The sequence below is a fragment of the Mytilus edulis genome, chromosome 1, assembly GCF_963676685.1.
Source record: "Mytilus edulis chromosome 1, xbMytEdul2.2, whole genome shotgun sequence".
NCBI lineage: Eukaryota > Metazoa > Mollusca > Bivalvia > Mytilida > Mytilidae > Mytilus > Mytilus edulis.
Window position 1 is genome coordinate 100,853,536 of NC_092344.1, and position 13,352 is coordinate 100,866,887.

General features: G+C 31.4%; 1 protein-coding gene across 3 annotated transcripts in view; it reads left to right on the forward strand.

The window, feature by feature from the left end:
• LOC139516133 (laminin subunit alpha-2-like) overlaps positions 1-13,352 on the forward strand; it is a 104,324-nt gene that overhangs the window by 38,208 nt on the left and 52,764 nt on the right. For all 3 annotated transcript variants that reach the window (XM_071306024.1, XM_071306031.1, XM_071306015.1), the window contains exons 4-18: positions 627-686; positions 2,208-2,330; positions 5,197-5,286; positions 5,926-6,037; positions 6,537-6,655; positions 7,651-7,815; positions 8,036-8,191; positions 8,682-8,822; positions 9,217-9,417; positions 9,775-9,876; positions 10,064-10,284; positions 10,784-10,895; positions 11,309-11,422; positions 12,164-12,390; positions 12,645-12,853. In XM_071306024.1, the coding sequence (XP_071162125.1) occupies positions 627-686; positions 2,208-2,330; positions 5,197-5,286; positions 5,926-6,037; positions 6,537-6,655; positions 7,651-7,815; positions 8,036-8,191; positions 8,682-8,822; positions 9,217-9,417; positions 9,775-9,876; positions 10,064-10,284; positions 10,784-10,895; positions 11,309-11,422; positions 12,164-12,390; positions 12,645-12,853 (2,152 nt within the window). The remainder of the gene's footprint in view (positions 1-626; positions 687-2,207; positions 2,331-5,196; positions 5,287-5,925; positions 6,038-6,536; positions 6,656-7,650; positions 7,816-8,035; positions 8,192-8,681; positions 8,823-9,216; positions 9,418-9,774; positions 9,877-10,063; positions 10,285-10,783; positions 10,896-11,308; positions 11,423-12,163; positions 12,391-12,644; positions 12,854-13,352) is intronic.

The window sequence follows — 13,352 nt, forward strand, 5'->3', positions numbered from 1 at the left end:
CATTAGTAATAATGTTATCAATCAAAATTATTCTATCATTATAATACATTTATTTCATTGGTCTACAACAGCTACATTAATGCCTGAAGGTCTAGATCTAGTCAATGAAAAATTATCAATCAATCATTCAAAATAGGCCATGGATCCCCCTATCCCATTAATATAACACTTACAGCTGATTGGCTTTCTTGTCCAAAGAGCAGTAATCAAAATTTAAGATCGTAACATGTTTTTATGGAGTTAAGAGTTCAGGCCCTTGCATTTATGAGAAAGATAGCTCAGGGGAGGGTCTGAGTTTATTGGGTTAAGGTAATGGCTGTAAGGAATGTATGCCAGAATTAACAATAAATTACATATGTCCTGGCAAGGTTTATGTATGCATATGATTATACTAGTATTTGATAAACAGAAGCATCATAATTAAGGCCAACTATGCTTGCTTGGAAACTTAACTGATTTTCAGTCAAATTACTTAATAAAATATTTCAGTGATTTTATTGCCTTGTAAGAAAAGTGTCTGAGTTAATAAATCTTCAGAGTGACATAGTTTTTCTAGAATTTAATAAAAAAATATATCTTTAGTTATGGATAAAGAAACAGAGTCTGATTATCTATTTATATTTCAGATTTTTGTTTCCCTAGTCAATGGAAGGCCTGGTGTAAATAAACCAAGTTCTACATTATTGGTAAGTTTGTTCGAAAATTTTGAATAGAATATTATATGCCTAGAAACACATCCTTCTGATAATTTACTGGATGATCTATAGGCAGTACCTGATTACTACTTTTAAATTTTTGAGATCAAGACCTACAGGAAGCAAGTTCAAGCAACTACTTATTTTATCAACTTGACGTTGCTTTCAACAGAAAAAGGAGAAGGAAACTAAATTATTTCGTGATGGTATACATTATTGAACACCTTTGAAAGAAGTAATACAACATCCTCATGTGTGTAAAAAATTCTAAAACACTATTACCTTAATTTTGTTTATTAAAATAACTCATTTAAATTTTCCATAGACATTGTAAATTATTTACTAGTAGTTGCTTTTTGGAGCTTTGAACATAGAATTGTTTGCAGACATAATTTGGTCTCTGAGTCAGCATTACAATCTTTAGTTGATCTTATCATGATACCTATGTGGAACTTCCCAGAAAATGCCAACTGAAGAATTGGCTTGTTTTTACAGATACGATACGGACATGCAAAATTCATTCATCCAAATAAAGATGATTATTGATGTACATCTCACAAATTGACATTTACAATAATCTTGTTCCTAACCTGGATTTTTTAAAATTGCAAAACTTGGAATAGCAGATGTGCTATATAAAAGTAATCTTGTTGTTCACTTTGATTTTGAGAATGTCCATGAAATGCTACAACTCACAAAACGACAGGAAATGCTATTTGAAAATGTTCTCTATCAGTTTAAACTTTTAAACAAATTATTGTCTGTATGGAACGCACATTTCATGTTTGGTTTATTTTATTGTCATAAAATTACAATTATTAAACAAAGGAGGCAGATATAACTATATGCAAAGAACAAGTGAATAATTGTAAGAGTAACATAAGAGGTGTGCCATAGAACTGATAATGTGTGCTATATTCTGCCATGTATTAATACCTGCATTGCTGAAGGCAAGAGCAGATCTAGCAACCCCTCAACTATGTCTGTCAATCTGGCCAAAAGACCTTTAATGAATAAAATTTGCATCCCACTTTTCTTGGCTTCTATGAAAGGGTATCATTCTATATTTGGTCTGCAGCTTCATAATGTGTTCACTGTTATAGCATTAAGTAAGCATTTTTTTAACATGTAACATGTAGCCAGCTCCTGTTTGCCAATGGTTTGAAATTTTACAACACTAAATGAACAAGGAAAATTTTTGTCAAATTTTTCTTGGCTTATATAATATTTGGTTTACCAGTTTCAGCAGCAAGTGAACAATTTGTACATCCATTGTGCAGCCACTTTCTGACTATAGAAAGTTTGAAATTTTATAACTCTCAGTGTACAAAGTTTTCTTGGCTTCATGGATAGAAAATGATCAGTTATGCTTCAGTATATATGTTACCTTAATTGATTGCATGCAGCAACACAGGGTCATACTGAGTATTGGTCTTGTATTGCATTATAATAACAGACTAATGTTGAAATTACAGATAAATTTTGATTAAAGAAAACATTTTATCTTTGTAGGAATTTACCTCAGCCAGATATGTTAGATTAAGATTTGAGAAGATTCGTACCTTGAATGCTGATTTGATGACTCTTAGACATTACTTCAGGTCTAAATATATAGATCCCTCAGTTACAGAAAGGGTTGGTATTTTATTTAAGGACCTTCTAGTTACTTCTTGCAAGTAAAAATACCTGCATAGAATTTTGAATATTTTAAATAACTTTATTAAGGAAGATGTACAACTACCTCTTTCATTAATTTAGTAGATTTAGAGGGTACATGGACTACTGTGGATTAATTTATTCCTGTGGGTACAAATTTTCAGGGATGGATGAAAACTTGTATTTTCATGGACATTAAATTTCATGGTTTTGCCCAAGTCTGCATACAACCTAAAGAAAAATTTGCAATTCGTTGAATATTTAGATTTGTGGTTCACCTGTACCCAAGAGATCCACGAAAATTTGAATCCAACTAATTATAATGAATCCACAGTTAATCATATCAGACACCCAAAAATGCCAACTTAGTATTGAAGAGAAATTGTTAACATTTTCTATTATGTGCCCCACTTTTTGTAATTCTATATGTGCCACTGAACTGACATGCATCCCTATATTTGAAAGTTTATCTGTTCTAAAGAAATCTTTGTAAACATTTTCAAAAGATAATTTAAAACCAAGTGAAAAGAGGGTGGAGAAATTTTATTCTGGGGTCAAGAATAGACCTACTTTGTGTATTATGACATAAAACATGTTGTAAAGTTTTGTGATAACATGTCATAGTATAAGGATAGATATTTATCATTTGTTACATAACTTCATTATTTTCAGGTTCTTTAAAGTGCACAATTGTAGAGATTTATTGATGCAGAAAACATAATTGTCATTTTGTGTTATCTTGTTCCAGATTTTACAATTAAAGTCATGCCATTTTCTTAAAATCTATAATATATACACTTGTCTGTACCAATATCTTTTCCAACTTCTATTCAGAAGACCAATATTGTGATATTTTTCTTACAAATCTTTTTGAATACTTACTAGTCTGAACTGAATATAGTTTTACTAACCTGGGACATCAGACTAGAGGCTGATAGTGCAAACAGTAAACTAAAATTTTCGTACAGCAGAGGCTATAAGACATTAAGCAAAATGAGTGTTTTATTTATTGATCTTTATTGAATGTTTTTTTAAGCCTCAAAAAGGTGATGATTACATAAATAAACTGACTATCCTTTCGGGTATAACTGTGCCGACAGCACTTGCCAAATCATACCCTGTTCTAACCAGAAAACATTGAAAAACATACCCTGTTCTAAACAGTAATATTGAAAAACACACCCTGTTTTAGACACACTCAGAAACTGTATCCAGTTCTAGACCATATAAATAGATGCTGTTCTAGACCTGGGTTCTAGACTGTATTAAACCATTAATTAAGTGGTCCTGTTCTAGACAAATACTTTGTCTAAAAAAGACCCTGTTCTAACCAGCAGGACATGAAAAAGGGACCCTGTTCTAACCAGCATTGCATGAAAAAGCGACCCTGTTTTGAGGCACACTCATACCACTAAAAATATAGGAAGTAGCCCCCGGGGATTACACCTTAAAAAATAAACCATAGTTTTAAGCAACAGTCTTTATGTGGATCATTTAAAATGATCAGTTTCTCAAATTGTAGACTCCATCTTAATGAAAAAAACATTTCATCTATTATTTATTATTTACAAAAAGTAATATGACACTCTCTTGCTGTTTACCTATTATGAAATGTCATACTGTATGACTATGGTATTATTAGGTGATGTTATAATATATATACCGCTGATGACATTTATGATGGAACTCATTCATAATATCACATTTTCTCTAGTATACTGTAATCATTTTTAGGTTATGAAAAATTAATATATTAAAAGTACATGATTTATTACTAAAATAGATCATTAAGAACAAATTATGAGAGAAAACAAATTGTACGATAGTGTTATTGTGTAAAATAAATGTTTATACTTATAGAATCATGTTAGAATATTTATGACTTATTATTTCCCTCAGGAAAGAAGTAGGATATAAGACCTCTGTTGTATATAAGCATGTAAAACTGTCACTTTTCCTTATTTAGTAGTAAATGAATCTGACCAGAAAGGTTTACTAGCAAAGGTCAGTTTTACTTTTTGCTATCCAGTCTGAAACCGCATTCCACATTGAAGATAGAAATAATGTGCAGCATATCCTTACACTTGAACTACACATTTTTTTAAATAGAATGGTTTCCCATGCTGGAGATATAAAAAAAGAAGATGTGGTATCATTGCCAATAAGACATCTCTTCACAAGATACCAAATGAATCAGAAATTAACAACTATAGGTCACTGTACGACCTTAAACAATAAGGAAAGCCCATAGCTTATTGAAAAAGGCCCCAACAATGACAAATGTTTAATAATTCAAACAAGGAAAACTAATTGCCTAAGCTGTTTGTTACAGTTGGCAGAATGAACTAATTTTTATGGTTCTTGATATTTTCTTGCAACAGGTCAAATAAATGTAAGTATTCATGACTAGTAATCAAATGAGTTATAATTACTCAGTTAAAACAGCTTTATTTACCTTTGAATTTCAAGACCTCCCACCCCAATTCTAGACTGTAAACCAACTTATTTGCACAGTTACTTTTATTAACAATAAGACTATTCTTGCCAGCTTCACAACAATTTAGTTTCACGATTTCCTAACTTTGTTACTGATAACTTTAATTAGAAAAGATCCCATTTCATTATATTTGCCACAAATTATTATTTGTTTTATTTCTCTTACTCTTGAAAGTGGTACAATTAAATTGCTTACAAAAATAAGTTGGTTTACAGTATTTTTCAATACCTGAACTAGTGTTAAGATGTACTGAAAGAGAATGAACAACGTGCATAAAAAATACTTTTATATTAAGCATATAACGATTTATAGGATATTGCCTTTTACTATTACATTTCTTTTTTTCAGTATTTCTATTCCATTAAAGACATATCTATTGGTGGACAGTGTATTTGTTATGGCCATGCTGTAAACTGTCAACCTGTTGCAAACACTGATGTAAGTATATATACATAAAAAGTATAGAGGTTAGAATTAATGTCAGTGTATCCCAAACTCTGTCTGACCGACAAAATGTAAGAAAAAAGTCCTTCTGTCAGACAGAAATTTTTTAGTTGAATGTATATGGAAAAATGTCAAATTTCTTTTTCATCAGACAAACCTTAATTAAAACAGTTTGGCACAGGCTGCAATGTAGAATTGGATTTTGGAATGATTTGTTTTTGCTTGAATGTTATTTTACATTAGGATCGTCATTATATGGCACTATAGTTTATTTGGTTGATATGAAACATGATTGAAGTTTACAATGAAAATAAGATAGGTAGATCATACCCATATTTCAAGAGCCTTCCATGATATGGATAAAACTGATTCATTTCTTACGTCATCAGATCTAATGCATTCAAATTTATGGTTTTGTAGCAGTTTGACAAGACACACTTGTAATCATCATGTGATGTCTATTTTGCCATTGTAAAGCTGCTTAGAACTACAATGCCTTGATCATAATGACAATGTGAGAAACATTTATAACACAATCACATTTTCAGTGGTTTTTATTTGCTCAAGGTGTCAACAAAGAAGGTTTTTTTAAAATTGGTTTATTAAATCTTTGAAATATTATTCTATTTGTAGAGATTATCATGTGACTGTACCCACAATACTTGTGGTAATAACTGTGAGAAATGTTGTCCAGGATATTATCAGAAACAATGGCAACCAGGCCATCTTGGGGAAGGATGTGAAAGTAAGTTATCAGAATATTGTGATATATATATATATATATAGTGAAAGATAAACAGAAATATAATATACCCTGCACTTATAGTGGCACTCTACCTACACAAGGCATCAGATTTAACAAATGCTCCTGAAAGCTTGACATAGCATAGTCCAAAAAAGTTGTGGGGTTAAAAATAAGTTTTACATACACACAAAACCAAAACCTGAGCACTTATTCTCTCTGGACCATATGTTTTAAATAAACCTTAAAAAAAACATGGAATGCAGATGAATTAAACTATGAAATTATGTCTGAAGTTACTGTATGTTTATTTTAGCAGAATGTATCTGTTATAATAACCAGATAGCAATGATTTTAATGCTATAAATGCAGGGGTTTGGGGCATGTACAGTATTGTTTCATCCCAAAGTTGTATAGTTCAAATTTTAAGTCCTATTTTTTTTTACCAACCTGGTCACTATGTATACTATATCTAAGATGTTTGAACTGTGTATTTTGACAGAGTGTAACTGTCACAACCATGCAGATGACTGTGTTTACAATGCTACAGTTGATGCCAGAGGTTTAAGTTTAGATATCAAAGGAGAATATAATGGTGGTGGTGTATGTCTGAACTGTAAGGTAAGAATCTATATCAAATAAGGTTTCTAACTTATCCTTTATACTGAAAATAAAAGGAAATTATTCTTTAACAAATTTAACAAAAGCATAATAAACTCTTCACCTACCCCTAGTAAAAAAAATGAACAAAGAGAGAGCACTCAGTATTGACTTGAGCACAGCATACCAACACTTGTAAGAACAGCTGTTAAAATCTGTTTGAATGAGCTTGATTCATCAGTTGGCAAGAAGCTCAAAGTAGATAAAAACACAAATTACCTATCTCTTTTAAAAGGTGTCAGACCACCAATTACTCCCTCCAATTTAGAACGTATGTAAAAGTAGCCCTACTCTGACACAAAATAGTGCTTTTGATGTCCTTGTTTACTTAAACTAACCAACAAATTCGCAGATATAAAACTTTTGGTGAAAGAGAAATATATCTTGACCATTTTGACCCAAAATTTACTTGTCTATGAGTTTGCATTAAAAATTGAGGATTAATGTGCTCCATAGCATACTAATTTAAGATTTCCAGAAAACCAGGGGTTATTTTTGGAGTACCTCTGTTTCGAAGGTCAGTTATTTTGTTAGAAGGCTTTAAAGGTATGGTGAAAATTGGCATGTAGAGAACTGATACATGTACAATTCAGGATATACCTGGTTTCTATGAAGTTTAACTTAAGGTAAAATATTAGAAAGCTGTGAAAATTGCAAAATTTGGTAGAACAGATAGGGATTTTTATTTTGTGGTCTGACACCTTTAAGAGTGATCCCTCCCAAAGCTTAATTTCAAGACGTTTTCAACTAATAAATGAACCATGTTTTTCTAGACTTATAAATAATAATCAGTACAATGTGAAAACAGAGGAATAATCAGGAATAGGACCACAAGAGTTCACACATGTACAACAAGACATATTAAGTCATATAAAAAATCAGCACTGACAAAGATTCAACTATAGTGTCAACCAATTACTTCTAATATTGTTAACAAATGATTGATTTTATTTCAGGATTATACTACTGGTATAAATTGTGAACAGTGTATAGATGGATATTATCGTCCTTCTGGTATACCTCACACCTCACAGTATCCATGTAGGCAGTGCAGATGTAGAGAAACATTAGGCTCTACTGATAGATGTTATACTGATGATAGTCGTGTTCAAGGAGGATTTGTAAGTTGTTTTCCATAAATTTGTTCTGACCCTCATATCAAAAGACATGGTTAAAAATGAAACTTAAGAAAAACTTTTGAATGCATTTGTGTGAAAAGCAGTCACTTGTGATACAATATATTGATAAATTAAGAACATAATGTCTTTAAAAAGCACTCTACAAAATATTATTTTAGTCACATTTAAAGCTTTTCTTAAACTATGTTTTCATTTATTTCAGCAACCTGGAGACTGCATATGTAAGCCAGGATTTGGTGGACGTCAGTGTAATGACTGTGCCTTTGGTTACTATGGATATCCTTATTGTAAACCCTGTCCATGTAACCCTGCTGGGTCAGTTGATCCTTCTAGGTGTGATGGAAACTGTTTATGTAAGGTACGAATCACTTGGTTTCAACAAATTTAAGACATTATTTTAACTGTCAAGCTTGAAGAATTCTTAGTGTAAAAAATTTGGCTTTCTTGTCTTCCTCCAACTTAGATTTTGAAGTACCAGATAGCAATTGGTCTATTTTGAGAACAATATGTGATTCATGTTTAAGACTTTAAATATCAATATAAAAAGCAAAATAAGGGGAAATAACTCAGATAGTAGGGGAGATAACTGATTTTTTTTTTTTGGTAATACATGCAAGCCAATGGCATTGTTTTTTTGCAGACTTGACTGTACCAAGAGAGGCATGCAGATACACTGAAAATTTGCTATAAATAGCCTTATGCTGTTAATTATTATCTGGAAGTAATCTCAGCTTTGAAGATTTCTCAACACTCAAAGGCTTTATAAAAAATATAAAGGTTTGAATCATATATTTATAGTTTTAGATTAAACTTCATGCATGCATTTATGTTTTTTTTTTACATTGTAGCCAAATGTGGAAGGACTAACATGTGACCAATGTAAGCAGGGATATTACAATCTAGATAGAAATAATCGAGATGGTTGTAGGAAATGTTTCTGTTTTGGTATATCAACTATATGCCAAAGCTCTGATCTAAGATTGATGAAGGTAGGAACTATTTGTATATGGGTTTCCTATAATGGTTTACTTTTACAAATTGTGACTTGGATGGAGAGTTGTCTCATTGGCACTTATACCACATCTTCTTATATTTATTAATTGTCGAAAAGTAAAGTTACAGTTTTAAATTTGTGATGTTCAAACCAAATATTTTAAAACAAAACAATTGAGTAATGTTTACATAAAAAAATACTTAATTGTATAGCTAAAAGAAAAAAACAAAAAAAAAAACTATAAAAAAACAAAAAATAAAAACTTTTAAGGTTATGGTTGTGAAGGAAACTGGAATCAATTATATTTTTTTTACTTAGTAGAATGAGTGACAATGACTTTACTAGAACACTTAGAAATTCAGAATTTATCATATTTTCCTTCATGACAGATATCACACTTACTAGGTGGCATGGGTGGATGGACAGTTACCACACTGACCACTGATGGTTTTACATTGTTTGTCCAACCAAACAATCAGGGATGGCTTGAGTATTTGTCGTACCCAGCTTCTACCCAGAATTCATTGGACCAGACAGGATCTGATGTTATATACTACTGGCAAGCTACAATCAAATATTTAGGCAACAGAGTAAGTGCTGTATTATAATATCAACATATATTGATATCATAGAAAAAGCTGTTCATTTTGTTGTATTAGATATTTTTATTATTGTATTTAGAGGGATATGAATAGCAACAATGTAGAATATTTTCAAATTTAATAAAAAGAAAAACTAGAGATTTGCATATTACAGAGAAAGACAGTTGGGACTGGTTTAAAGTGACTATTATTAGTCAATATTCAGTAATGAGAAAATTGGTAATTTCATTTTTATACATAGATAAAAAAAAAAAGGGTGCATCTGTGAAGATTTGTTTGTTGGTTTAAATTAAAGCTATAAAGGGGACATATGGGAGTTTAATCATCTTTTTTTCTTAATTTCAGTTAACATCATACGGAGGAACATTAGAGTATATACTACAATATGATTTAGATACTACAGTACCATTCCAGAGACATATCTATGATGTTAATGTTATTATGCAGGTTGGTGTTTCTGTATATTTTATATTTACATAAAATTAGAGAAACTGTTTTCTATAAAAATAGATAAATATGTGGTAGCAAGATTCAGACAATAGAAACAAAGTATTACCAAGCATTAAAAATAAAATCCTTTCCATTTCAAACTAGCTTGAAATTGAATTATCAAATATGTACTCTTTTCTTTCAGGGAAGCAACATAACATTAGCCAGTGGTAAAGGTTATGTCCGAGAGAACAATGATCACACTGAGAGGTTGGCCTTGACTGAGAATAACTGGTCAAGAATGACCGATGGAGGAAGATATGTAGACTTACAACCTGTCAGTAAACGAGACTTCATGACAGTTCTATATAATGTGGAAAGACTACTGATCAGAGCTACATACCATTCAGGACAGAAAACTATGTAGTATGTATATGGTACACTAAACAACACTCCTCCCTCACTCTGTTAATTATCTTGTCACTATACCTACAGTACAGGTCAGAAAACTATGTAGTATGTATATGGTACACTAAACAACACTCCTCCCTAATTCTGTTAATTATCTTGTCACTATACCTACAGTACAGGTCAGAAAACTATGTAGTATGTATTATACAACACTCTTCCCTTTCTTCTGTAAATTACCTTTTCACTACAAAAGACAGAAATAAATAGATATTTTGTCAGAGCTAGATAATATATAAAATGGTAAACTGTGTGATATGAATCTTGCTGAGTATACATTACTCTCTTGTTACTTGACTACCATGTAGAGCAAAGCAGTTCTGCAGTATAAGAAGACATGTTGCATATTATACTCAACATAGAATTTAAGACGTTAATAATTGATTATATTTCTGTAGTTGTGATATATAGTAAACCTTTTTAACACAGGTTTGGTTCATATTACCATTAATTTCAGTTTGAAAAGTGTAACCTTAGATACAGTGAGTGCCTCCTCTCCCAGCAACCTTACACTACCTACTGTAGAGAAATGTAATTGTCCTCGAGGGTATCATGGATTATCGTGTGAGGTAGGTATTATACTGTTTCCTTCAATTTCTACCTTAAAACTATCTATAAATAAATAATTACATGTGACTTAATTTATTTGTTAGAGAGTTAGAGAATAAAATTCAGAATGGAAATAGGGACTGTGTGACAAAGAGACAACAACCCGACCAAAGAGTAAAACACAATTTACTCCTTAGGGTTTTAAATATAAGGGGTGGGGGGGGGGGGGGGAATCCCAGAAACATGATGAAATCATCTCAATATTTTTAAACCATATGTTTCTGTTTCTGGTTGCTTGTTTTTGGTTTTAACACACATTCATGTTGGACAGTTCTGATTTTGAAATTTTGATAAATATTTCTATACTTAATGATTGTATTTAACTTTCATTACTTTCATGCAAGTTATGATATTGTTTATTTATTCTGTACAGAGTTGTGAGCCAGGTTACAGAAGGGTAGATGATATTGTCTATGGAGGAAGATGTCAGCCATGTCAATGTCATCAGCATGCTGACAAGTGTGACCCAAATACTGGAAAATGTATAGTGAGTTGACCTTCAGGATGTATAGAAAGTTGACCTTGAAGATGTATAGAAAAGTTGACCTGATATTTCCAATATTAATCTTTTAAAAAGATGCTGGGACATAGCTAAAGATAAATTCTCATGTTTAAGTTAATAAATGTCATAAAATTATGATTTATTTCTTTATTAACAATTATAATTTTAACTATGGATATCTATTGCTCAAATATCTGTTCTAATATCAACTTACTTTATGAATGATGTTTAAGAGATATGTGTTAGTTTTGTAGAAATATCATCAACAAACAATTTGTGGTCTTATTTATTTGCAGTTAAATGTTTTTCCCTGGGCCTTATAGCACCATCTTGCCGTATATATATTTTTAACCATTGTGCTATCACAATTGATTTTATGATGGAATATTTTTAAAATGTGATGCTATAATTTAAAGAAAACAGTACTTTTTTAAACCCCTTGGAATAATTCAAAAATACTTTGGTGAGCAGTGTCAGATCCCTTGTACATTTTTCATTGGAGAAAGAGAAAAAATAGTAAAATTGAGAATAGAAATGGAATGGGAAATGTGTCAAAGAAAAAACAACGAGACTAAAGAGTAGAAAACAGAGAAAGACCACTAATGGGTATTCAATACGGCAAGAAAATCACTCATTCCAAGGCTGCTTTCAGACACATATTTGTGATTCTTAGAAGTCTATTGTAGTTGTTGTAAAGTCTTGAGCATTCAGAATTGTTTTTTTCAGAACTGCAAGGATCACACTACAGGGGACAGATGTGATCAATGTTTACCTGGTTACTATGGTGATCCTATGAAAGGAACTCCCATGGACTGTAAAGCATGTGCATGTCCATCAACTGATCCAAGAAATAATTTTGCCACCAAATGTGAGTGGCACCCTGTGATTTTAAATGAAGATAATTACCATTGTTTGAACTGCAGGACAGGACATGTTGGAGTACATTGTGAACTGTAAGTTTTTACATTAAAATGGAAATTTTGATTGTTTTGCAGCCGGGAAGGCTGTAAATTTAAATCCAGAGAAAATTTTCAGATTTAGAGCATAAATTTAAATTGAAATTTAGTTAAAGAGGGTAATTATGATGATGCATGCACTTTCTGTGTATTATAAGACATTAGATAAATGAACTTATTTTGTTATCAAATGTAACATTTGAAAACCATTGAAATAAATAAATATTTGAAAATTTGTTTGAATATTTTAGTTGTGGTCCAGGTTACTATGGTGACCCTTTGATACCAGGAGGTTATTGCCGACCATGTGAATGTAATGGAAACATTGATTTGAGAGATCCATTCAGCTGTGATTCTATGTCAGGGAGATGTATAAAATGTTTGAACAATGCTGATGGTGACAGATGTGGTGTGTGTAAACCTGGGTTCTATGGTACAGCTGTTAATGGGGACTGCTCAGGTATGGTTAGCACTCAGTATGAAAAAACTTGAAAATGTCTGAATTGGATGATTTTTGCACATCTAAAAAGAGTATACAGTCTTATTATAGCCCAGCAATTTTTAGATAGGACGCGGGTATGAGTTTTGAACTATACCAAATATGACTTATAGTTCAACACGTATAAATTCAAAACTAGAAATGATGACTACAGATTAATTTGTTATATTTGCTATACAAAATTATTTCTACAGTACACTAGGAAAGTTATGACATTAAAAAGACTAGCTATTGCTCTCTTTCTTTCAACAACAACTACATCAAAATTTAATGCAATAACATTATGGTTAGTTGACAATACTGAAATGATGATGATAACTTTTAAAATGTGGTGTTATAAAAACATTAAAATATTGCATCTGTAACTTTGACAAGATATGATAAAATATGGAAATTATCAAGTTTGATTGATTTGTGATTGCTTAATGCAGCAGTAGCACATACAGTCTGAGGTTCATAA